Consider the following 27,728-nt stretch of genomic DNA (forward strand, 5'->3'; position numbering starts at 1 on the left):
GGCTTTGAAGTGACGAAACCAAGTGAACACTTCATCCTTCTTTTTCAAGAAGTATATCCAAGTCTTATGAGAATAATCATCTGTAAAAGTGAGGTAATATAAATATCCTCCCAAAAAGTTCACAGGCATCATGCAAGATATGTCTGAGTGAACCAACTGCAATATATCAGAGGTCTTGCTTTGGCTTTGAGGAGAATGGTCCCCTTTTGAGTTTCCCTTCCGCACATCCAGGACATACACCTTTTTGCTCTACTTGGAACTCGGGCATCCCTGTCACCATTTGTCTTACATTGGGTAGAGCTTTATAATGAAGGTGAGCAAACCTCCGATGCCATAGTTCAGACTGAAGTGATGTGTCACAAGATATGACACCCAGCAGACTTCCTCCGACCTAATATAATGAATCGACTCGAAACCCAAGAGTGAAAGCTTCCTTAAAATTCTTTTTCCATATACGTACCTTGCCATCAATGAAGGTTACCTTGTAGCATTTGTCCTCCATTGCCGAAACGGACACCAGGTTCTTTTATAGATCAGGTACATATAGGACTTCTTGCAAATGAATTGTTTTACCCTGATTCAATTGAAGAGTGACATTCCCTACGCCTTTCACGAGATATTTTGCGTTGTCCCCAAGAACAATTTCCAGGTTGGTCTCCTTTTCTATCAGATTAGAGAGAGGTTCTTTGTAACCAGTGAAGTGCCTTGAGGCACCACTATCAATAAGCCAATTTCCCAGTGAGTCCGGGGGAGCAGTAGTAGAGAGGGCTGCTGGTAGACAATATTCATCTTGCTTATTGTTAACAACATTAGATTCATACCTGGAGTTTCTTGCCTTCTTGAAGGGTTGTCCTCTTCCTTGATTTCCGACTTTTCTTTTACCTCAGCCATTAGACCTGTCATTCCTTTGATTGCCTTGAGAGTGATTTTGTTCATCGTCATGGTGTGAGTCCCTTTTATCAGGGCACTCCCTTGCATAGTGGCCCATTTTGTTGCAATTGTAACATCGACCTTTTCTTCCACCCCTTGGTCCAGCCTTTCTTTTGGATTTAGCCCCAGAATTGTTTCTTCTTTTAGCATGAGAAGGAAAGGCAGAGGGATGGCCTTTAAGTGCGGGCATTTCTTGCTCTTCCATCCTTGTCTCTTCTTGAATACATCTAGCCATCAATTCCTCAAATTCTGCGATGACATTATTGTTGAGAAGAGTAGTCTTGAATATATACCATTCAGGTGGCAGTCCTCCAAGAGTTGTGATAGTCATTTCCCTGTCAGGAACTACTTCCCCAATAGATAGGAGATCATTCTTGATCTCGATGATCCTTAAGAAATATGCTTGCATACTCTCATCTTTGCCCTTCTTAATTTCCTTCAGCTTATTTTTAAGCAACAAAACTTGATTTGCATCATTAACTTTAAATAAACTCACCAGTCTATCGTAGATTTCCTTGGAGGTTGTTAGCTCGGAAACATAGGCCACCAGGCACTTGTCGATAGAGTCCCGGATGATCTTCCTTGCTTTGACTTCTCCCTTGGACCACTTGCTTTTGGCAGCAACGGATGCATTTGATGGAGGTGCAACAATATTGCCTCTCACATGGTCCAACACTTCCTGATCTTCTAAAGTTAGATCGAGAGACATCTTCCATCCATGATAGTCAGACTTCTCACGGAGCTTGTCTTCGGCGGGGAAGAGTGTTGATGACCCCATGAAGTTTTTAGGATAGCCTTGCCAACCTTCTCTTCAGTGATTGCTCTTGCTCTTGCTTGGGCTTTGTCTTAACCTCACCTCTGATACCATGTTAAATTATGGTATGTTCTATGCTTAGAGCAGTTTACTTCTTTTCTTCTTATTAGCCACAGATTTGCAATCACATATTAAGTAAAGTGCAAATAGAACATTAAACGATCAACAAAAAACAAGCCAAGACAAGAGACACAAGATGTGGTGGCTAGCCAAGGACAAACCCCAATGCGGGGAAACCCTTTGATCAAATCTTCTTTTATCTTCAATAGCTTAGCAGAGAGAAATAGTACAAAATCAGAATTCTGTAATTTTATATCAGCAGCAACAAACCCTAGATCAGCGAAGTCAAACTTGGTCAAACGAGTTGAAATTGACCTCCAATATGCTTGGTCAATTTCCAGTCAACTAGCCCTTGAACAGCCTCAAGAAACATCCCTTGAACAGCCCCAAAAACACAGTCAAATTGTTGTTGACTGAAGTCAACCCACTGCCCAAAACTAGGGCAGTCAACGCTGGTCAAACCTATGGACAGATTGCCTCGATTTTTGTGCCAAAATCTACGGCATGCCTAAGAGAGGCAGCCACATCAAAACTGCACCCTTGATGAGTCAACGCTTTGTCAACGCAAGTCAAAGAGACCTTCTGCAGCTTCTGCGTCCTCCTTTAGCTTCCTATTTGCCCTAATGCATCCTCCTTCTTCCCACGTGTGAGCTGCTCCTTGTATAACCCAAAGCTAAGGAGAGAGAGAGAAGAATGAGTGAGATGAGATGATGAGATAATGAATCAACCTCTCTTGTATTTATATGATTCACTAGGCATGTGTGCCATACATTTAACTGTCGACCGACCTTGACAATTTGTCAAGTAAATACAAATAAATTCATATCTCCATAAATACTTGTCGGAATCAGATGATATTTAGATCAATCCTACACCTCTCAACAAGAGGAATCTAGGAAAAATATCAACTGCCATAAACGAGGTGACCCACATGGAGTTTGGCACTAGTTGCCAATTTTAACAACATTACCATGAATTGACTCGGGATGTTTAAGAGTGATTCTGACCTCACTGGATTTCATATGGAGAAAGTAGAATTTTAGATCCCACTCAAAAATCTAGCAAACTTAGCAGTTTTTCAAGATTTCAAGAATGGGGGATTACAACGTTTCCATTGGATTTTGTCATGTACGAGGGTATGGAACTAGCATTTAATCAAGAGCACCAAGCCCTCTATGTACCTTGATGTTAGTCACATTGATTGTTGAACTCCTCTATCATGACCTTACTAAAAATGTACCCATCACTAAAACAAAATCTTGACTTCACATGCTAAGTTTTTTCTATCTTATTTTGATGCTTAAAGGGAGATATTGATGACGAATATCCCAATATAAACAATGATTTTGATGATATGTAGGTATTTGTTGTAGCATGATTTTTTTTGGATGCTAGAGGCCATGTAGGGTCTGTTTGTTGATGTATTTTCGGTTCAAAGACAGATTGCACTCAGTGCTATTTTGATTATTTGCAATTTTGCACCCTTACATGCTAGCAGCTATACAAATGAAAACTTGTACTTATTTGTGTATAAATGGTTTGGATTGATATATATGTTTGTGTATGGATGCACATGAATATATATGTTTTTCTTTTTGAATATTTTACGTGTTTTTGGTTGACCAGTTTTTTGGTCTGATCTTTTAACTGGTTCTGACCATTTCCTAATTCAGGGGGTCTACCAGTTCGGTCAATGGTTCGGTTCTAATAACATTTCTTCCAATGCTTCGCTTCTAAAAAATGTACCTTCTTTGTCCCCACTTTGTGCAACAATGGCTCAAACACATCTTCTGCAAGTGTCAATTTGCTCATAAACAGTGGAAGATGGTTCAGCATAAACTTCCATCCTTGCTCCAAGGAAGCACACCTGAAGGGAAGCCTTGCTTAGGGATTGCAACGCCCTTGTTTGCGGCCTTTATGTTTTCCTTTGGCTTGCATGCATATTCATATCTGTATTGTCTTTGGAAATTGCACTCTAAATGTATTTGAAGGAATGTATGTGCTATCTTTGCTTTTCAGAAGTTGTGAGTTGATGAGGTAAGTTGCCAACTTGAAGCCAAAGAATTTTTGCTAGTTAAAGAAGCTAAAAATTTATCCATTGGTGCTTATTTGGACCTTGTTTCCGAGTTCACTGCCAAGATAGCCAGCCCCTTTTCTTTTCTATATAATATATGTGCAATTTGTTGGAAACCTAGTTCATAAGGGTTATGGTAAATTATATTATTCACTTGTGAAAGAATGAAAAGAGTCACAAGTTAATATGAATAGTCATCAGGAGTGCAAGTGACTTTGGAAGCTGAATCCAAAGGTCATAAACATGTATTTATATGTCTATCATTTTAATGAAAGTGAAATTCATGCTTATCTAAATTCATGTATCAAACAGAATTTTCTCCCAAAAAAATCTACTTCCAAAAATTAATGACAAATAGCCACAAGGACCAAGACTTGTGAAACTGATTCGGAAACAACAATAAACATTCATGCTAGAGAAGGAAATGTCTCAGTTCCCTGGAAATTGCCAAGCATCAGTTAGCTTCACACTGCACAAAATCTTTCATCCTTTAGAAACCAAAGCAAGAATAAAGGTATGGTTTTGATAAAATTACAACATAATGAGCAGATACAGTGTTGCAGGAAACGTCCCCCCCCCCCCCGGGATCAAAAACCCGATCCGCAATCCGTACGAACGCGTGGGGTAAGCGCCGTACGTAACGCGTGGGGTAAGCGCCGTACGTAACGCGTTTCGGGCTAATAAACATGCTTCTTGGAATTTCGGAAGCGTGTGACCGAAAAGCATTGAAACGCGCTTCGTACGGTGCTTCGGCCATACGAAGCATACGGATCACGAGCGATTCCGTACAACTTCCTCCGTTTCCGCCGCACGGCCAAAAAAGCGTTGTTTTTTTTTTGGCATTTTGGTTTGTTGGGGGTGGGTCCACCTTGGGTTAGGGTGAGGAATAAAGGGATTGAACCCCCCATTCATCTCTCATTTTCTCACTTGGAGTTTATGAGAGTTGGAGAAGAGAAGAGAAGAGAGGAGAGCTTGGAGGAGCTAGGAAAGGAGGAGGAGCTTGGAGTAGGAGCTTAGAGGAGCTAGGAGAACGAGTAGGAGCTTGGTGGACTTCCATCTACAAGAGCTAAAGAGGTTAACTGCAAACCCCAAACTCCCTTATTTTTTTGACATTTTTTTGTATTTTTCTCCTCCCTCTCCTACTCTTTCCCATTGTTTCTACTTGCTTATTTAATTGCAAGTTGTCCACCACCTATATCCATATTCCAAGATGGTGTTCTTTTGGCTTCTATGTACGGAGTAGGAATAGAAGGGAAGAAGCACAAGAAGATAGTGGTCCCAATATGAGTGACCCAATGTATGATGAGGAGGAAGGGTTTGAAGAGGAAAGGGATGAAGTTGAACCTGAAGGGAAAACTGAAACACTAGAGGGGAAAGTTGCATTAACACCCTTGTGGAACTATGTGACCAAACTTGAAGGGGGAAAGGGTGGTGGAAGCTACAAATTTTTGTGCCCTCATGGTTGTCATGGAGGAAAACCATTTAGTGGTTCATATACCCGTGTGAGGAGGCATCTTTGTGGGGTGATGGACAGTGATGATAAAAAGGGTGTTGTGGGGATACAAATTTGCCCAAACATTTCAGCTGAACAAAGAAGAAAATACATCCAAATAGAGGAGGTTGCACAACAAAAAAACAAGAAACAAAAAACTCATTCTGAATCAAGTGCAACCTCTAGATTTGGTAGTTCATCTCCTCATGGTACTTTTGGAAGCTCTGGAGGTAAAAGAACAATAGGGGATTTCCTTAATGTTGCTGGGAGGGATGATGTGGATGGAAAGATAGTCCGATTTCTTTGTGCTTGCGGTGTACCATTCAATGTGCTTCGCTCTCCCTATTGGCATGAAATGGTAAAGGCCATCAATGAAGCCCCAAAAGGATACAAGTCCCCCAACTATGAGAAAGCTAGAACAATGTTATTAGAAAGAGAAAAAGCAAAGGTTCAAAGAGATTTGACACGTTTTACAAATGAGTGGGTAGATTGTGGGGTATCCATTGTATCATATGGGTGGACAAATAATAGAAACCAACATTTGATAAACGTTCTTGGTGTTTCTGCTAGTGGTGCAGAATTTATTACATGTCATGACTCCTCCTCCATCAGTGCATCTTCCCAAAACATTGCAAATCTCCTATTGCAATCAATCAAAGATGTTGGTCTGAATAATGTGGTTCAAGTGATCACAGATAATGCAGCAAATTGTAAGGCAGTAGGAAAAATTATTGAGCGTACTCATCCACACATCTTTTGGTCTGGGTGCCTGGTTCACACATTGAACCTTTTGATGCATGATATTGTGAAGCATAAAGAATGTGGGTGGATTAATGAGCTTTACAGGAGAGGGAAGCAGCTCATTAAATTCATCACAGGGCATACAAGGGTAAACTACTTCTATGGCACTTACTCCAAGTTGCAGTTGCTTAAACTTGCAAAGACAAGATTTGCCAGTTATTACCTCACCTTTAAGCGGCTAGTGAAGGTGAGACAAGCTTTAACTAATATGGTGTGTGTTGAAACATGGGATGAAATTAACACTAATAGAGATGGTGCTAATGCAGCCAAGGACACTATTCTTGACATGTACTTTTGGTCACAGGTTAAATATGTTTTGCAATTCACCAAACCAATTTATTACATGATCAAGTTTGGAGATTCAGATCGACCAATAATTGGGGAGGTGTATGAGCAAATGGATGGCATGTTGGGGCAGATTAAAGACATTGTTAAGCCTAGAGATATCACCTTGTACAATTATATTCGTGCAGAGGTGGAAAACCGATGGGAAATACTAAATGTTCCATTGCATGCATTAGCATATGTTTTGACACCTAAATACTATCATCCATCATGGCTTTCAACACCAGCACCTGGGGGGAAAAGCAGGAGAAAACCACACCAAGATCAAGAGGTTCACAAAAAATATATGATTGCATTGAGTAAATTAATCCCTGATGAAGAGGAGGCTGCCATGGTACAGAGATAGTTGAGCAACCATACGCTTAACACTAGTCCATTTGGGAGCATGCATGCAATTAGAGATTGAGAGACTTTTTCTTCTCTTGAGTGGTGGAACATGCATAGAGGGGCTACTCCACTTCTACAGACTTTGGCATTGCGGGTGTTATCACAAGTGGTAAACACTTCTTCTGCAGAGAGGTGTTGGAGCTCTTATTCTTTCATCCACAATGTTAAAAGGAACAAGTTGAGTTTAGACCGGGCAGAGAGCTTGGTTTATGTTCATTACAACTTGCGATTGTTGTCCCATTACTATGATGATGCAAAGACTAATAAAGACCTTAAGATTTGGGATAGGAATCTAGAGGAGCCCAATTTGGAGGATGGAGTGTTGCGATTAGAGCAATTAGAGGATGCTCTTATCCAGGTATGTCCATTGTGGTATGAATTTTGCTTATAAAGCATTTCTCTAATTCATGTTTTTAATTTTTTTTGTTAACTAGTGTTTTTTTTTGTATGAATTTTTTGAGCGATTCCAGGATGATGATGATCGTGTTGAGATGCCACCCCCATCTGGTCCCTTGGTTCCTAGGTTCCATGGTTCAACACCAACAGCAGGGGGTTCGTCTTCATTAGTTTCAGTGCCACAACTTCCACAGGCACCATCTTCTTCATTGCCACCACGTGGAGGCCCGCTGCCACGTTCTCTTCGTGGTGGAAGGAGGAGAGATTAGTAGATATATTCACAATTTACTACTTTTGTCATAGATTAATCATTAGACTTGTAGGCTTGTGAATTTGAACCTTTTTGTCTTGGCGGTGACCAAGTGACCTATTTTGTAAACATTATTATTTGAATTTTGGACATGACAAATGTTGACAGTTGCTCACTTGCTAGATAAATCATAATATGCTCTATGTTTTATGTTTTATAATATGCTTAAATGTTTTATGTTTTATAATATGCTTAAAAATTTGATGTATGTTTGTAATTGCTAAAATATAGATGGTTGATGTTCGAATAATTAATCATTGATGTACATACTAGTAACTACAATGGAATCATGGATGCCATATCTATCTTGATTTATGCAAAAATATGCATGTTTTCATGTCTTCTACAACTAATTTGGTATTTGGGATGTTTGTTTTGAGTATAAATGCAAAAAAAATATAATATATATATATAGCAGACGCTTCGCTTCCTAGATTTTTGGAAAATGACGCTTCCATGTCCCCGCTTCCAAAAATCGTCCCCGCTTCATGCAACATTGAGCAGATATATATCTTGGCATAATTCATTGTAAGATAATGAAAACTTTCCAGCTATAATATGCTGACTTTTGTGCTAAAACTCAGTTGCCAGCAACAGTAGACCATAAAAGAGAAATGGCAGCATACCTGCATAGGACAGCATGTGGTATCGTCAATCGGCATCTCTTTGAATCAAGCAAGGCACAAGGGTTTTTAACATCAAAAGGCCATACTCTTAATTTAACAGTGCATGGTAGTTCAGCAGCTGTCAGTGCAGCTGTCACAGCAAAGGTTGCCTGTGTCGCTGCAACTTCAGGAATATCAAAAATTGCTTGTCCACTTTCAGTTCCATTACGCAATCCAAATCCAGTACCCCCCTGTGAGCTCACTTGAGCTTGAATGGGATGACGTCCTGTAGACCTTCTATCAAGTCTGGTTGTGGCCATACCAGGAGCCACTGCAGCTCTCGCCAGTGAAACTGCGCGGTTCTGCTGTAACTGATGTAAATCAGATATCCTGGCATCTGATGGCATTAGTTGAATAGCTGGCAAACTTTCAGTTATTGGCAGATTTGGATGTAAACCAGCCTGTGTCTGACCCATCATCAACCCCTGTAAGAAAGGTAACTCCCAACCTGGTTGATCTCCAAAAGGAAGAAACTGATGCATCTGCCGACCTCCAAAAAATAACTGCACATCCATTCTTTGAGGAATACTTGAGGTCCACGTGTCAGGATTTGCTGCTATTATTTGTCCTTGTTGCCTCTCAGGTAACCCGGAAATAGAACTTTCAACAAGGTTGTCACATCCAGGCTCCATTCTGCCCGATGTTTCAGGATGGTTTGACAACTCTAAATCTTCCACTTCCCCTGCAAGACTAACATGATTCCTTTGGCAGTCTCTCAGATGCTCTTCTGCTGCTCTCAACAACATGTCAACCCCAGATTCATAGACGTTGCTTTCTGGCTCACTTTCAGGAATGTGACCAGGGTTTACTGATTCTGGCAAAGATTCTGCATTTGACACTTGAGCATGGACATCAACTGGGGCATCTGTAGCAGCATTTTTTTCTAGGTCTAGTGCTCTCACTGACTCTAGAGTTTCGGTATTTTTGGCTTCCGATTCTCTAGTATTGGAGGCAACTAACAAGCCTTCAGGCTGTGAATCTCTCATATTATTTCGATTGGCCATAGCATCAGGCAAGAGAAACTGAGTAAAAGGCATCAAGTATTCAGAACTGGCACTAGAGACAGGGATTCCAGAACCTGCAGTAATATTAACAGGCATGAAGAATATCAGGTGGAAGGTACTCTCAAGTATCCATGGGATGTAGCGATCGTCATTGAACAATCAGGAGCATCAAGATCATTAACCTGGAAGGTATGGTAAGTATTGTGAAGAAGCCACTGCCATAGAAGAATCAGCAGCATCAAGATCATTAACCTGCAAGAAAAAGTCAGAAGAAATTGCACATGTAGCAAGTGATAGGATAAGATCATTAAACATGTTCAAAGGACACAAAAGCTTCCATGCCTCAGCAGTTAACAAAATTGGAGAAGCATGAGGATGAAAATGCACTGCACGTAGCGACCGACGAGTCCGGAGTATACTTATAGGTGCTGATGTGTCTCCCTTTTCATTATATCGCCAAATATACAACTGACAAATCAAACCATGGCACTTGCATCATATAAAAACCCAATCTGCACGAAGCACAAACTAAAGTCTATAGTCCACTGAATCTAAGATATGCAGCATCTCTGTACAAGACAACATGAAATATTGAACTCATTTCATTACCCTGTGGCCAGAAGCTACAGCTAGTAGATCTCCTTGAGCATGAAATGCAATGGAAGCAATGGGACGGTCTGCAACACAATGGCCAACACCAAATGGAAATGATATAAAGAGAAGGCTTAACTTCAGAACTGCAGAAAAATAGTATTTGAGTGTAACCCAAATAAACTAACTTCCAGTAATGCATAAGAACCCATCTAATTAAGCATATCAAAGATCTCAACATGAACTGATGGATGATTATATAAGTATTACTGAAGTCTCGTGAACCAAGGGATTGTGCTGTATTTGCATCCCAGAGGCGGACTTCATGATCCAAGCTCCCACTTGCAAGAATTCCCTGATGGAATGGATGAAAACGCACCTGCAAGTATTTCCAAACAAAAGATGCAACCAAATTAAACTTTTAAAATATGATTCAATAAGAGTCCTTTTCTGTAGCTAAACTCATAAGACAATAATGCAAATCCGATGCTTCAATTAAAGCCTCTGTAATTACTATTGTGAGATGCAGGAATACAAAATAAGATTGTAATGACAATTTGCTGAGAGTTTGTTTCCTACCTAGCAGAGAATTGAAACAGTTGACAAGGCCATACATCGAAACAATAATCCCAAGAAGGTATTCCTAGATGAGCAGTCAATAGCAAGATGAGTCTCTGAGTTTGTAAGTTGCCAAGTATAGTCAATGTTGTCCAACATTGTATTTAAAATGACAACTGAGACCATCCTTGACTGTCCTCAAGTGCTTTAATTCTAGAATGAAATGCAAGAAACAAGTTTTATGAAACATCTTTGAGTGCTGGAGACCATGTGTACGATTTTCTTTCCTGTATAGAATGTTTCGGGCCTGATAGTTCAGTCTGCTATGAACATAACTATATCAATAAATAAATAAAAATAATAATAATTAATAGTTAATGAAGAGACACATGAAAGGACATGTTTCTATGAGAAACGCATGACTCCTTATGAAAGGTTATTCCCACTTAGCTATATACAAGACCCTCATTGTATCCAATTATATCACTGTTGGAATCAAATCATTTATTTATATATATTATTTATTCTATGTTGGATATTCTCATATTCCAAATATTCTGAATATTTGTATGATAACAAACATTGATATCAAAGTCAGTTTGATGGCCCTTGGTATCAAACCCAGTCTGATCTGGTCATTGGCCACACTTTTTTTTAAGAGGCTTAGCCACACACTCAAAAATTGTGGAGTTTCTCCAATTCTAACATTTATGACCAAGAAAAAAAACAAGCCTTGCCCATTTTTCAGAGATTAAAAAATAATAAAAAATTACAAAAAAGCAGTGCAAATATTAAAATAATTATACTAAATAAAACTATGTTGCATGAGTTTTTGGAACGTGGGAACGTTGGGAACTTGGGTACAGGTGTCGGGAACGGCTATAGGTTTCCCTAAAATTTAACGGAAACAGCTAATGGGGAGGGGTTATATTATATAATAAAAAAATTAAAATATAAAAATAAAAAATATTTTTTTAATTATATAATTTATATAATAATCAAAATTAATATTGAATCAAAATATTAAAATATTAAAATCAATTTAAATATATAAATAATAAATATATAATCTCTCTTATATATAAATATATTCTTTGGGTGTCTCTCTCCGGGAGTCTCTCCCTTTTATATATATAAAATATTAAAATGTCAAGTTCATTATCAGTTCTCTGACACATGACGAGTCTTTGAAACAATCTGGCTTAAAAAAACAAACGAACAGTTTTACATATGTTTCTCTAGTTGTTCTTAAGAGAAAAAGTAAAGCAACTCTAATGTTTATGTATTGACTACCACATACAATATGCACACACAATCTTCTGCAATATATATACATAAACGACAAAAGAAATACTCATCAGCATGACATCCCAGATATCGCCCTTACATCGAGGTGCCACACGCTTCCTTAACCCATGAAGAGATTCCTCCATTTTCTCAATTAAGGATATTGGTGTTAAGGATGTTTCAGCGTAGGCTCATGTTTTGTGGGCAATGCAGCTTATTTCTCTACAGGCTTTGTATTCCCCAACCCCAAGGAACACTGGAACTCCAAAAAAACCAGTCTTCAAAGCTCCCGGAACTTTCCCAAGCTCCCATTGCAACTCTCATTGAAAAGGAAACATTCCCATACAGTTCCAAAGCTCTCGGGAGCGCGGGAACCATTGGAACGAGTTTGCCAACTCTTGGGAACGGTTCTCGTGTAACAGAGAAATAAAACATAAAAGATATTATATTATTTTTTAAAATTGAAGAAAATAATATATATAATATTAAAATAATAATTAGAAAAATTATTAAAAGTTGCAACCCTACAACCACCAACTACTGACACCACTCTACTCCTCCGTCAAACTTCCCCGCACTGCCAATCTTCTGCCAACCCTAAATCCTTCTTTCTTGTGTTCTCTTTGATCGCAGCTACCAACGTCACGCTATCAGCCAAGTTCACCCATTGTTCAGTGCCCGCAAACAGCCATTATAATCTATACAATTCCAGTGTGCAATCCGCCATACACGGTTCGTTTTAATTTTGTATTGGTCAACTAAAATTCATCATATAAATTTGCATTCATCCATACGGCCCATATTTAAATTAATTTCGGGCGAATTATCCGTACAAGTTTGCAAATTATTTCCCATATAGTCTGCCATATTTTTCAGTCGATCGTACCAACCGTACACATCCTCATTCAATGAATTAAATTGCAAATGCCATGTCCATACAATCGTACATTCCATTAGTCATGACCCTCTCCGTACACTCACATTATCAAAAAAGTTTCTTTTTTGGATTAATTTTTAAGAAAAGGAATATTTCGTTTGGCATTAAAAGTAGTTTTATAATTATACAAAAATGTAAGAGAGAAAATAAGGCATTTTTATAAGTAAAAGTGAAAAAAAAAATTGTAAGGGAATGTACTCTTGACCTTGCAAGGAACTTCTTGAAAGACAAGCTGCTATGGCAAGGACAAATATGCCAAGCATAGAGGGTAGGTAAGTTTAATGTTGAGAGAGCCAAGCCCATAAAAGTCATCATGCCTAGCTTGCGTGATAAATATACCATTCTAAGCAAGAAGCAACTCTTGAGGGGTTCTCGCTTTTTTCTAGAAGAAGATTTAACTGTAAGACAACAAGAGGAAAGGAGGGAGGAAATGTCAAAGGTTAGGGCAGCAAGAGATGAGGGCAAGAGAGCATGGATTTATAAAGGTAAAGTTGTGGTGGCAAGGACGGACAAAGACAAAACGGTGAGTCTTGCATGTCAAAACAAATAGCAATCAAGCCATACCTAGGTTTCCTTAATATTAGTTTGTTGGAATTGCAGAGGTTACCAATGGAGACGAGGACCTGGGTTAGGGCCTATTACAGAAGATAGAGACATAATTTGCCTCATAGAAACACATGAGCATGAAGGGTGTGTTGACCCTGCCGCCTACACCTACCTACAAGTCAGTGAAAAAAGCCTTCAACCCCACAAGGTGTGGTTGGTGGCAGGGAACTCAGAGAAGGGGCTGTCACACTAATCCCGACTCTCTCTATTTGAGCCTAGATAACCGGATTCGCCCTAAAGGCCCCTCGAATCCCGAATCCAGCGAATCCGACACGATTCTGTCCAGATTCGTGTCCAAATCCAATGACACGTCGTGTCCTTTCCTGACTCGTCGAATCCGAGGTCGTGTCACGATTTTCATCTGCGTGTCACGATCGTGTCCTGTTTCCAGGACTCGCTAAGCTCAAAAAGCGACCTGCGCGGGTATGAAAAGGGCGTGTTTGCTCATTACAGCCACGCATATTTTCATTTGGCAAGTGTTTTGTGAGCTGTTGGCAAGTGGAGAAGGGTTTGCAGCAGGGAGTAGAGCATTCAGCAAGGAGAATCGACCACCAAGTAAGTGCATTTCTGATCTCACTGTTTGTAGAATGCAATTTCTTCCATAAACTAATGAATGGGGTGGTGAACCATTAATGGTTTACATTATAATAGTATGGACCCTGCGGTTGTTATGAATGGGGTCGATTTGTAATGAAATAACTTTATATCTGGAATCTATTTAATTATGTGTACTGTAACAGCAAGACATCCTTTTTTTATGTTAATTTTCTTTCACACAAGAAGAGGCAAGTGTTATGGTGTTCCATAGACCTCTGCTAAACTGTTTGGTGATCTATCCATCCCCCAAAATGGCTCCTTTTTAATAGAAGTTAACCAAAGAGAACAGTGTCTCAGTGGTCGTTGGTAACCCATTCTCAGAATACTCTGGCAACCTTGAATTTCCAAAAGACATGCTAAAATTGTCTTTGTTTTATGATAAATCATGTGGAAACCATCTGTTAAGTTTGAGTGATGGATGCTATCCTTAACAAGTTAACAACTAGGCTTTTGTTAAGCATTAACCATCCAAGCACCCTGCAATTAAAGGAGAGGGGTTTACGGATATCTGAACACCTGCTGACCTATCTAACTTCAACATTTTGACTAGCCCATATTTTGGTTTACGGATATTTGAACACCTGCTTACTATTGTTACACAGTACACTCTATATTTTGGCACTCATTTTTGGTGGATTTCGTTTAAAAAAACAATTTGAAGCTAGTCCTGTCATGTATGTCTTTCTTCCTCGGGATATACTATCAAATTTAGACCACCACAGCTCCAAATTGGCAGTTATCTAGACCTGTCATGTATGTCTTTCTTCCATGCATTTTTTACAGCAATTTGTATATGATTTTTTATTTACAAATTTATTGTTCATTTCTTTTACAGGTAACAGTATTCATGGCTCAATCAAAGGCAGCAGTTAGGGGGCAAAGGAAGGGCAAGAATGTCATGGGTAGAGATGCCCTTCCTCCCCCAATATCATCAGAGTCTGTTGCAAGTAATGTTGAGGGAAGAGGACTTAAAGACAATGATAAATATCCATTGTGGAAATATGTCACAAGAGAGGATGGGCCAAACAAGAAGGGAAAGGGAGGAGGCAATGTGCAATGGAAATGCAACTTTTGCAACATTTCTTTCAAAAGCACATATTACCGTGTGAAATCACATTTGTTGGCTTTACCTAGTTGTGGGATTGGAGCTTGTAGAGCTATTACTTCACAAAAGAGAAAAGAATTGGAAAAGGAGGCCAATGTTGGTATTGAACATGTGGCTTCAAAATCAAAAAAACCCAACAATGAAGACCCCCTTACATTTTTTAGGAAAGCCACCACCAAATTTCCATTTGAGAGTTCTACTTCTACTGGGGGACAAGCATCAAAAAGAGAGAGTTCTACTTCAACTTTATTTATTGAGATGTGCCGAGCTCTAACTCAAGGGGCTCCAGCAGGGTATGTGCCTCCTGGGTCAGAGAAGCTGAGAACCACATTGTTGACGAAGGCAAAAAAAGAGGTGCAAAAAATGCTTGAGCCTATTGTAGCATCATGGCCAACATCTGGGGTTAGCATTGTTTCTGATGGATGGACAAATCCAGCACGACACCCAATCATCAACTTCATGGTGTCTTCCTTGAATGGTCCAGTTTTCATGAAAGCAGTGGATACACTTGGCGAATACAAAGATGCACAATTTATGGGTGAGTTATTTATTAAAATTGTTGAAGATGTAAGTGTTGATTCTTGTGTGCAAATCATTACAAATAATGCACCTGTTTGCAAGGCTGCTGGCATGATTGTGGAAGTTGAATATCCACAAGTTTTTTGGACACCTTGCATTGTCCATTCATTGAACTTAGCACTGAAATCCATTGCTTCTGATGTGCTTTTGATTGGAAGCATTATTGAGGATGCAAGACATATCCGTAACTTTGTGCAAAATCATACAAATGCCCTCACTATCTACAAGGAGTACAGCAATCTATCATTGTTGAAGATTATTGATACACGATTTGCATCTGCATTCATGATGTTGAAGAGGTTGAGGGAGGTCAAGACCGCTCTTGGGTCCATGGTTATTTCTGAGTTTTGGTCTTTTTGGAGAAAGACAGATCAGGTAGCCTCTAAAAGAGTGAAGGACACAGTGCTAGATGATGCTTGGTGGGAGAGGGTAGATCTAATTATTCGGATCATGGACCCTATCATTTCTTTGCTTCGAGTTGCAGATACAGACAAACCCATCCTAGGAGAGGTTTATGAAGGATGGGATTCCATGATTGATTCTGTGAGGAGCATTATTCTACAGAGTGAGTGCCCCGAGTATGAGACATCACCAGAGGCCTTCTGCGATACCATACATGATATTCTTGTCAGCAGATGGGACAAGAATTGTACACCTTTACATTGTTTGGCTCACTCATTGAACCCCAAATACTACAGCCATGAGTGGCTGAATGGTGGACCTTCCCGCAGATTCCCTCCTCACATGGATGGTGAAATCTCACAGGGGAGGAAAGAGGCATTCAAGCGGATTTATCAGGATAGTGCATTGCTTGCTGAGGTGGAGGATGCCTTTGCAGAGTTTTCCACTGGCAGTGGTCGATTTGGAGGTTATGATGTGATTAGAGACAGGGGGGCTAAGAAGCCCTATTCTTGGTGGGCAAATCATGGGGCAACAAGCCCTCCTCTTCAGCAGTTAGCCATGAGGCTCCTCTCTCAGGTGACTTCATCCTCTTGTTGCGAGAGGAATTGGAGCACATATGGGAATTTGCATAATGTGAAGAAGCGCAGGCTTGAGCAGTCCAGGGCAGAGACAATGGTGTATATGCACACCAACATTCGTCTTATTTACAGGCAGAGGGAAGAGTGGTTGGGGGGGAAGACAAAGATGTGGGATGTCTTTCCTGATGATATGGGTTTGGACACCATTGTTGAGTTGGCATTGGCCAACATGGATCTCAATGATCCAGTGCTAGAGCTTGTTAGATTTAATGACTTAGAGGGGTCAACCTCCACACCAGCAGATGCAGAGGTGACTATGGATACAGGGGAGGAGGAGGATTCAGAGGAGAGCAATGGGGACCATGATGATGAGGACATTGATGCTGATTCTGATGCTATTGCTGATTGATGCCTTGAGGCTTGTATACATGTAGTTGTTTTATATTTTCTACTTCTATTTGCCATTGGCATTGCACCAGCACTACCTATGTAACACATTTTGATTTGATGACTTAATGAGAAAACTACAGTTGTCAGTGTGTTTATCTTACTATCTTGTAGTTGTAAGTTGTCTTTCAGTTATGAATTATGAATCGTGATTTAAATTTTTAATAGATTTATCATTTATGTGACCAGTACCACAGACATTTATTTGAATTTTGTATGTACTATGCATGCTAATAGCTATAGATGAAGATCTATGTTTGAAATCAATAAATTTGTATCATTAATTAAAATTTGTGTAAGAAATATCTAATTTTTAATATATATATATATATATATATATATATATATATATATATATAATAAAATAATATATAACGAATCCTATGTGTCCTGTTCCGGGGGGTCAGCGTGTCCGAATCCGACACCACGAATCTCGAATCCTACGTGTCTCGAATCCCCATGTCAGGTGACTTAGGTTTGAGCTATCTCCTAAGTTAGCTAAGGGGGGTGGTCCCTAATGAAAAGTTAATATAAAATATGTGATTTTCTAGAAGAGTGTTATAGTGAAAATGGATTACTTTTAAGGATTTATGGGCAAATATGAAGTGAGCAACTTGAAATAACAATGTCAATCATTAATATGATTAAAAACCATAAAACCAGTGCCTTATAAGGAATTTGCTCAACAATTTAAAGATATATTTGCTCAAAGTAAAATGCAATGCTCTCAAAAGAGAAAACAAAGTAACCCTGAAATGTAAATAAGAATTGTTAGCACAAGATATGTAAAATACAAAATGCTTTTGAGATAATCAACTTTATAAATCAAAACATGTGAAACATATCTTGCCAAAACCCAAAAATTAGTAATTAATTTGGAAATGTAAAAGAAAGGAAGTGCTAAACCAAGACATCAATAAGCAATTAGACTTGAAACATGAAAAGAAAACACTTGTTTGAAATGATTACAATACTTGCTTTTGGAATAGACTTTGCATATGAAAACTCAAACCATCAAGAAACAAGTAAAGTAAATGTAATGGAAAGTGCTCTTGGTTAATTTTATTAATTAGCTCTACAACAAGATTACAATTTAACTCTTCAATCCTCAGACCTCACCCTCGCCCAATGATATGGATCTCACAGTGAGGAGTCAATAGAGGAGTAGAGGATCCCTAAAATGTCTACTTCAACCAACTTATGTTGGAGGTAAGATTTTAATGAGGCTTGGGGCCTTCCTACACTAAAATGTCTATATGAAATGCAAATTGTGTTAATTCCCAAAATTAAAATAATGATACATGCAAATGCTTCAAAGAGATTGATTTGCAATGCTTGAAAATGAAATAGTGTTCAACATAATTTGCAATTATAACTTCAATTGGAGGAATAAAATTAGCTTACAAGTGTTGCATGTGTTTCATCAATGAACTAAAATGATACAAGTAATTTGCTTGAAAGTAATATTTGTTTCAAACAGACAATGACAATAAATTGCTCCAATATTCAAGATAACAATGTAGCATAAAATTGAAGCATGTATTCAAGTGCTCATGAAACAATTTACCAAGGTAAATGGAAACAAATCAAAGTTTGTTAAGAATATAAAATGCTTGCATGTAAAGGATGAATTGCCCAAAGTGAAGTGTAAGCTTGTAGCTTCAAGCAAAAATGAGATAGAGAATGCAAAGCTGAAATGAAATTGTAACAAACATTAACTTAATGAAATGTGATAGTGAGGTTGTGTTAATTCCCAATTAAAGCATGCATGTAAGTGAATGAAGTATGAAAGCTTAAACCATGCAAATGTCAATCCACCCAAAAGAAGCCTCCCTCTAAATGGGGAGATAGGATACCATGAGAGAAATCCCAAGCTCCCACAAGAAAATTAGATCTTTTATTAATATTGCAAAGAGAAGAGGGTCCTTCAAAGTTCTCAACTATACTTCAAGGAGAGTCCTCACAATAATTGCTTGAAACTTGGACACTAGACCATAGTTTTAAAACTCCGACTCCGACTCCGACTCGGCCGAGGATCGACTCCGACTCCGACTCCGAAACGGTAATGACTCGGCCGGCTCGATTTCAATGACTCGGTCGTTGTAAAAAATACATTAAATATTTATTTATTTTATAAAAAAACATAATTTTAAAGATTTTAAACATAATTTTAAAGATTTTCATTCATGTTTCCAAACACACAGCATTATAATATAGATGGAAGACAACATATGATCAAAGTAGGCTCATGAACCAATCCATTATATCAAAATGGTACCCAATGGCAATACATAGTCAACTGTCATACATGATCAAAGACTCAAAACAAAAAACACATAACCAAGGAGGCTAGAAATGGCCTCTACAACAAAAGTAAACTGTGACCAGACTCCAGTACTAGTACTACAGCTACTGGCTAGTAGCTACTGCCAGAGGAGCCAAGATCATGTCGATCAATCTCTGGATCATCATCAGAGTCAGACAGGGGGCCCCATGGCTCCTCCTCATCATCATCATCTCCAACTGCAGCTGTAGAAGTGGTACCACTAGCAGGCTGTGCAACTGCAGCAAATGCAAGCTGAGATAGAGTATATATGCGACTGCGCTTTTGTCGTGGCTGAGCAGAGGAAGCACCTACAACTGGAGTCCTTGTTGATTGTGACACTGAGGCTAGTGGATTGGGATCTGCATTCAACTGAACAGCATGTTCAAGTTCAACTGATGTCTCGATATCTAAATCTAAATCAAGATCCTCATCAGGATCAAACTCTGCTGGACGACTCTCCACTACCCAATCTGATGTTGGATCAATGTCTTCCAACACAATGGGATCTAAATCAGGTCTTTTGTTCAGCAAATGGTTTCATCTGAGCCGGAGGTTGTATTGGACATAAACTATATCATTTAACCGTTTTTTATCCAAACGGTTTCTCTTCTTTGTGTTACTTGGGAGCAGGAGCGAAAACAGGAGCGGGAGCAACATTTTCAGAAGCTCCTAGTTTGGGAGCGAATCCCAGAGGAATTCGACAACCAATGTCACTAACATCAAGGTACATAGAGGGATTGGTGCTCTTGATTAAATACGAGTTCCATACCCTAATACATGACAAAATTCAATGGAAACATTGCAATCCTCCAATCCTGAAATCCTGAATAACTGATAAGTTTGCCGGATTTTGAATGAAATCTAAAATTCTACTTTCTCCATATGAAATCCAATGAGGCCGAAACCACTCTCAAACATCCTGAGTCATTTCATGGTAATGTTAAAAATTTAAGTAAAAGGATGAAAATGAAGATTAAGGAGAATGTCACTTTTACTTTAAGAATTTAACATTACCATGAAATTTGAATAGCATATCAATAGTAGAGAGCATTTGAGTGTGTTAAATAGGGTTTGGGAGGGGGAAATGGACCCCAAATAACATTTAGCTAATTCATAAAACACCTTGAAGTCCAAACCAATCAACAAACCCCTTAAAATTTCATTAAAATAATGTTAAATCATTGTTTTAGTGGGTTACGGGCCGTTGTTTGTGACTCGGCCGAGTCAGTACGGGAAACGGCCGAGTTGGCCGAGTCAGCCATGACTCGGCCGAGTCACTGAATGACTCGGCCGAGTCATGGCTGACTCGGCCAACCGAGCCGTTTTTTGTACCGAGTCACTCCGGAGGGCAATGGAACGGACCAACTCGGCCGTTTCCGTTTCGAAACGGCCGTTTTTTAAAACTATGCACTAGACCTCTTTTCTTGAGAAAGTAGTGGCAAGATCTCACAAAACTTATGCAAGGGAAACAAGGTGTGAGTTTCCTCCAAATGCCCACGGCTTAGAGAGGAGAATGGGCAGCCCTCTAGTGAACTTGACTTGGCCAAAATAAGCCTCAAAAGGGTTCACGACATCCTTGGAAATCGAACCCCCAACACTTGCCAAAGGTCCTGCAAACACTTGTTAGATGTTGCGGGAAGTTACTCTTCAAAATATGCCACACAAGAGTTAGCAAACAATCCAAACAATGGCTGCTAAGTTAAGTATTAATGGAAAAATCAGCAAGATAAAATGTATATGTGCAATTATAATTTACAAAAGGCTAAGCTAAAGAGTGAGAGTAAACTCTCGTCTTTGCTTAGCCATCTTCAAGCTTTTATATAGCAAATGAAAGAAATGAAGTACAATGTTTTTTTAAAAGATATTTAAATTTAGATGTTCTCAGTTTGTGTACAAGCTATGTGCCGAAATCCTTGCAAAACCACTTTGTAAGATAAGACTATGAAGGCTCAAAAAACAAATGAGAGCTCTTTTAAGAATGTATCAAGAGTGGGTTGGTCTCGACTCTCTCCAAAGACTTCCCCTCACGCTTGATTCTGTAATCCCAACAAGATGTTCCCTCTACAAAACTTCAATCAATAATTAGTTCCATATAATTTAACAATAAACAATGATAAGAAACTCTAGAGATTTATTTAAAACCAACTAGAGCATTCTATACCTAGAGCATACTTCTAAATCAAATGTCAATGCAAGATAGCTCTACATTAACAAATCTACAAGAGCATATGGAAGAAAATTAGATCAAAGCATGAGTAAAAGGAATTATACCAATGCTCAACAATTCATCACACTTGAAAAGGAGGAACACCTCATGAATGAAACCCCAAAGTCTTTATTGATATTTCTGAAAGTGTACAAGGCAACAGCGCTTCTGCAAGCACAATAGCTAGTAAAAATATTATTTAATGTGAGAGCCCATGGCTCTATTATATAGAGAGTTGGGAGCAAATCCCAATGAAGAATGACAATGACAAATGGCATTGGAGCCAATCCCAATGTAGAAGTTATTAAACAAGTGGCATGAGGTGACAATCCCAAAGAGAAATTCGAATTTGTTGAATGGAGCTCCAATGCCAAGTGTAAAAATCAAATTCTGGCAAGTGGGCATCATTTTCTTCTTCCCTTATGTGCCAAATTCGAATTTTATAGTGGAATGACAAGTGTATATGGGTGGTAACCCATGTGGGGACAATTTCCCACAAAAATCTCCACCAAATATTTTCCCAAATCCTCCCAAATGTGCATTAACTTCACAAATTCGAATTTCCAAGCAGCGTTTTCATTTAATACTAGAAATTCGATTTTATTTGAGCACATATCCTTTCCTTGATTTTAAGGAGTCCACATCACCTTGAGACTTCACTTTAATTCCCCCATAATTTTCCACCTCATTTCCACAACATTTAGCATGTGTGGATATTTATTTTTCTCCATTTATTTAATTTCTGACTTAATTAATTGCCAGATTTCCCACTAAACTTAGAAAAAGTGGGTTTTGAGAGTCCAAAACACATTATTAACCCCTCAAAGTGTGTTATAGTAGAAAGTTGTGGGTGAAAGATGTAATTTTGATTACTCATACCCCATACAACTTCTCTAGACTACACTTATTACAATTTAAATACAATTTTATTTGCAATTTTTGACCTGCAAGAAATCTAAAAAATTAAAAAATGACTAAGTTGACTTAACCAAATTCCACGAAATTTTTTGTGTGATCTAGTATGGTAATATACATCGACTCTAGACACTAAGATGTGTCAAAGGCTCAACCTTCAAACCGTCACCCCGGCTTCGGAGTAAAACATGAGTGAAAAAATCTAGAAAATTATCTGCCTCTGAAAAAGAAGGGATAATTAACTAGATTAAAAAAACACTCCAAGGTGTACTTGTTTGTTTATTGAGTCCCAACATCCTAAGCTTGTTACAGACTCAAAATTCATCATTACTAGTATCACTTATGACAATTCCCCGTAGGTTGTGGAATCTGGGTACAAGAAAGATGATGAGAAGATAGAAGTAGAGTTAAAAAAACTTTGTTGACTGACGATATCTGATGGTACAAGTGTCCTCTGGATCATCCTTGGGCATGAAGTCTTCATATAATCATCAGGTGCCACTCCAGTGGTCAACAGGTTGCAAGACACCTTTGTTCAAAGGGTATTGGAAGATGGTAGTGTGGAACAAGGCAACAGGAAATGGGAATGGCAAAGGACACGGGTGTATCATGGCATTAGTGAGAGAAAAAGAAGGTCATTTCATTCAGCTAGAAAAAGAAGACTCAAATAAGCAATTCATTTGGTTTAAAAAATCAGAAAATAGAAATCACATCAAAATTGCAGCGTGTTGTATTGCATCGCAAGTTTCAAAAATCTACAAAAGTAGAGGGCTTGACCACAAAGATCCCTTTGCAGCCTTTAAAGCAGATATTGCAACATATTCTCAGCTAGGTGAAGTCCTTATAGTGGGTGATTTCAATGCTAGGACTGCAAGTGAGCAAGCTAACATTGTTTGTTGTAAAGAATATTGTGACCCTATCTAGCTTACAGAAGAGAGTAATCATCAGTGGGAAAGAATTTCAGAGGAAAAGGGTTGCAATCTCTTTGGTGAACAATTGCTTACTCTATGTGGGGCTTTCGATTTAGTCATTTGTAATGGTTTGACTAGATGGGAAAAGTCCGATAATTTCACTTGCAATACTTACAGTGGAGCAAGTGTAGTAGATTATGTAATTTGATCGCATAGTTTATGTGAGAAAATGGAGGAAGTTTTGATTAGAGATTAGCTTTGGGACTTAAAATTAGATCACAAGCCAATTTATTTAAGTTTCTCTTGAACTGAAAAGAAGCAGTTAGGGTCAAAAACTCAGAGTGTTCAACAAAATCTCCCAAAGGGAAGAATTCTTTTGACTCCAGAAAATTGTAATACCTTCAAAATAACGCTAGAGAGGCTCTTCGAGAAGGAGAAAATCCCATTTCACGACCTTCATAGTCACGAATTAACACATTTAATTCAAAGTGCACTTGCAGAGTGCAAAAGAGAAAAATTAAGAAGTCTAAAACAAATTGCTTTCTAGTTAATGCTTGGTTTGACGAGGAATGCAAAAAGGCAAGGAGAATGTGGAAAGAGTCAAACAAGGATAACATAAAGCTCAAAGCTTACAAGCAGATATTAAGAAAGAAAAAGGTTGATTTCATGGTTTCAAGGAGAGAAGAACTAATCTTCCTTGGGAAAAATAACCCCAAATTATTTTGGAAGGAGCTCCAACTGAGAAAGATGCAAACTGAAAATAGTATTACAACTTCTAAATGGTTTGACTATGCAAGACAACTTTATGAGCAGGATCCCAAGGTTGACCCTCCTCCCTTGGTCAACACTGATACAGAACTCTTCATGGTGCAAGAGGTAGAGATGGGTATCAAGAAGTTGGGTGTTGGAAAAGCAAAAGACTTAACTGAACTCCAAGTAGAGTATCTAAAGTGGGGCTTAAAAATTCTTGCACCTCACATAACAAAAAAATTCAATAACATCATACAACAGGGGTTCCCCACAGATTGGACAACTAGTCTAGCAATACCTCTTTTCAAGAGTGGTGATGTCAATAATCCCTCTAATTATAGGACCATAATGATAAACCCCTTGTTTGCAAAGTTATTTGGAAGCATGTTAGAAAATAAAATCAGCAAGTGGGCAGAAGAAAGAGATAAACATGCTAAAGGACAAGCAGGTTTTAGACCTAAACATTCCACAGTTGATCACGGTATAACTTTAAGGCATATCATTGAAAAAGTTTGGGAGAAAAAGGAAGAAGTCTTTTGTTTCTTTGTTGATTTCAGAAAAGCCCTTGACATAGTTCCTAGGGATAAGCTTTGGCAAATAAAGGAGGAACTTGGGGTTCCTAGGCATTTGATAGCAGCTGTGCATATGCTGTATGAAGAGGTGAAAGTCAAAATTAGAACTTTAGCAGGCATTTCTGAAAGTTTTAGAAGCGATATTGGGGTCAAGCAAGGTTGTCCATTGTCTCCTACCCTTTTTGGTTTATATATCAACAAGCTTGAAGAGTGGCTAAATTCGCAAGGGGGTGACGGTATCCATTTGGGAAAGTTTGTTATAAGGCTTCTTTTGTACGCAAATGACCTTATTTTGATTGCTAAATTTGCTCTTGGTTTGCAAGAGCACTTACTTTCCCTTGAGCATTTTTGTAGAAGGGTGGGGATGCAAGTCAATATTAGCAAAACGAAAGTAGTGGTTTTCTCTAACAAAAGAAAACATAACCAGCATAAGTTCTACTTTGAAGGCAACATTATGGAAGAAGTTGCGGATTACAAATACCTTGGAATTGACTTCAACAGAAATCTAAGTTGGGATGGTTGTAGAAAGAAAAGAACTTTGGGGGGTTGGAAAGCATTTTATGCTTTTCAAAATAGGTGTAGAGAGGCAGAGTTATGGGACTGGAAAACCACTCTAACTCTTTTTGGGTTTTTAGTGATTCTGGTGATTCTCTACGTTGTGAACTGTGGGCTAGCAATACATCTGACATGCAGTGAAAACAAATTGAAAAAATTTAGAAGCGTTTGATTACAAACAAATTCAAAATTAAAAGTGTAGTTCCTTATGCTATCTTGTTAAGTGAAACAGGGGTTGCTCCTATTGAAGCAATTGCTATGATGCGAGTCATAAGGTATTTAAAAAAATTGAGCAAATGGAAGAGGGCATATGACCTAAGGTTGTGTTTAATGACATATTGTGCAAAAGAAAGAAGACTTGGATGCGGAAAAATAACAAATGGTTTAGTAAATGGGATATTTGCTTGAGCATGTGTCCCACAAACAGTAAAGAGATAAAAGCTTTTATTATGGATAAGTTCCACAAACGTACTTGGGAGAAGGAACTAGGGAGAAAGAAAAAGTACTATATTGAAGAGTTTGATCCTCTATTACACCGGAACCGCTCCTGAGATGTGGGAAACCCATTCCAATGGTTATCGTGCTCCCGGGAGCTTTGGAACTGTATGGGAACGTTACCTTTTCAGCGAGAGCTGCCATGGGAGCTTGCAATAATTCTGGGATCTTTGAAGACTACTTTTTTAGGAGTTTCGGCATTCCCTAGGGTTGGGGAATATAAAGCCTGTAGAGAAATATGTTGAACTACCAACAAAACATGAGCCTATGTTGAAACCTTCGCAGGAAGACATCCTTAACATCGATATCCTTAATTGAGAAACTAGAGCAATCTCTTGATGGGTTAAGGAAGTGTGTGGCACATTGACATAAGGGCGATATCTGGGATGTCATGTTGATGAGTATTTCTTTTGTTGTTTATGTATATATATTACAGAAGATTGTGTGTGCATATTGTATGTGGCAGTCAATACTTAAACATTAGAGTTGCTTTACTTTTTCTCTTAAGAACAACTAGAGAAACATATGTAAAACTGTTCCTTTGTATTTTTAAGCCAGATTGTTTCAAAGACTCGTCATGTGTCAGAGAACTGATAATGAACTTGACATTTTAATATTTTATAAATATAAAAGGGAGAGACTCCCGGAGAGAGACACCCAAAGAATATATTTATATATAAGGAAGTCGACTCGGCCGAGTCAAACCGAGCCAATACCTGATCGGGTCGGCTCGGTGGCCAAAACGGAACAGCTGGCTGGGTTGTTACCGAGCCAGTCATTGACTCGATCGACTTGGTAACAACTCGACCAACTTGGTAATGACTCGGTCAGCTCGGTAACAACTCGGTCGGCTGGGCTCTTTAACCAAATCCTAAAGCACATTTGTCAAAAATTTTCCGCCTCCTACATATCAATGGTTGGATTGTTGTTTATTGCATATTTATAGCCCTAAAGTAATCTATCATTGTGAGAAAGTTTTGAAAATTACAAGGCCGAAGTATGGTTATCCTAGTGGCATGAATTAGAAAACTAAAACAATGCATTGAGCCATACAATGTTTTTAAAAAGGCAAACGTTCTGGCAATGGACTAATAAATACATACTTACCTCTGATTGTTCTGGAGCTTGACCATAATTAAATCAAGGGTTTTAAGACTTCATTAGGGGCAGAGAATTGGTATTATTGTTGTTGTAGTCTAGTAATTGTCCTTAGGCTGAGGCAGAAAAGAATCCTGGCATTGGTGGCTAAGTATGAACTTTTTATTGGACAGTGCACTGGGTGCCATTTTGATATAATGGATATATTCATAAGCTTACTTTGATCATATGTTGTCTTCTCTCTATATTCTAAAGCTTTGTGTTTGGAAACATAAATGAAAATCTTTCAAATTATGTTTTTTATAAAAAAAATAAATATTTAATGTATTTTTTACAACGACCAAGTCATTGAAATCAAACAGGCCGAGTCGATACCGAGTCGGAGTCGGAGTCGAAGACGACCCTTGGCCGTTTCCGAGTCGGAGTCAGAGTCGACCCTTGGCCGTTTCTGAGTCAGAATCGGAGTTTTAAAACATTCATTGTATGTGGCAATCAATACTTAAACATTAGAGTTGTTTTTTCTCTTAATAATAACTAAAGAAACATATGTAGAACTGTTCCTTTGTATTTTTAAGCCAGATTGTTTCAAAGACTGGTCATGTGTCAGAGAATTGATAATGAACTTGACATTTAATATATATAAAAGAGAGAGACTCAAGGAAAGAGACACCCAAAGAATATATTTATATCAATGTTTTACGACTCCGACTCCGACTCGGCCGAGGATCGACTCCGACTCAGACTCGGTAATGACTCGGCCGGCTCAATTTCAATGACTCGGTCGTTGTAAAAAATACATTAAATATTTATTTTGTTTATAAAAAAACATAATTTTAAATATTTTAAACATAATTTTAAAGATTTTCATTCATGTTTCCAAACACACAGCATTATAATATAGATGGAAGACAACATATGATCAAAGTAGGCTCATG

At 38.5% G+C, this 27,728-nt stretch overlaps 1 protein-coding gene across 1 annotated transcript in view; it reads right to left on the reverse strand.

Moving 5' to 3' along the window:
- LOC149249229 (uncharacterized) overlaps positions 1-27,728 on the reverse strand; it is a 194,239-nt gene that overhangs the window by 139,769 nt on the left and 26,742 nt on the right. Inside the window, exons 4-8 of the mRNA XM_089452400.1 lie at positions 10,140-10,248; positions 9,888-9,955; positions 9,621-9,746; positions 9,461-9,530; positions 8,236-9,352 (exon numbers count right to left, since the gene is read on the reverse strand). Coding sequence (XP_089308526.1) covers positions 8,236-9,352; positions 9,461-9,530; positions 9,621-9,746; positions 9,888-9,955; positions 10,140-10,248 — 1,490 coding nt within the window. The remainder of the gene's footprint in view (positions 1-8,235; positions 9,353-9,460; positions 9,531-9,620; positions 9,747-9,887; positions 9,956-10,139; positions 10,249-27,728) is intronic.

This window comes from Pinus tabuliformis, chromosome 7 (genome assembly GCF_031772625.1).
Source record: "Pinus tabuliformis cultivar Carrire ecotype Pingquan chromosome 7, CPIR1, whole genome shotgun sequence".
NCBI classification, from domain to species: Eukaryota; Viridiplantae; Streptophyta; class Pinopsida; order Pinales; family Pinaceae; genus Pinus; species Pinus tabuliformis.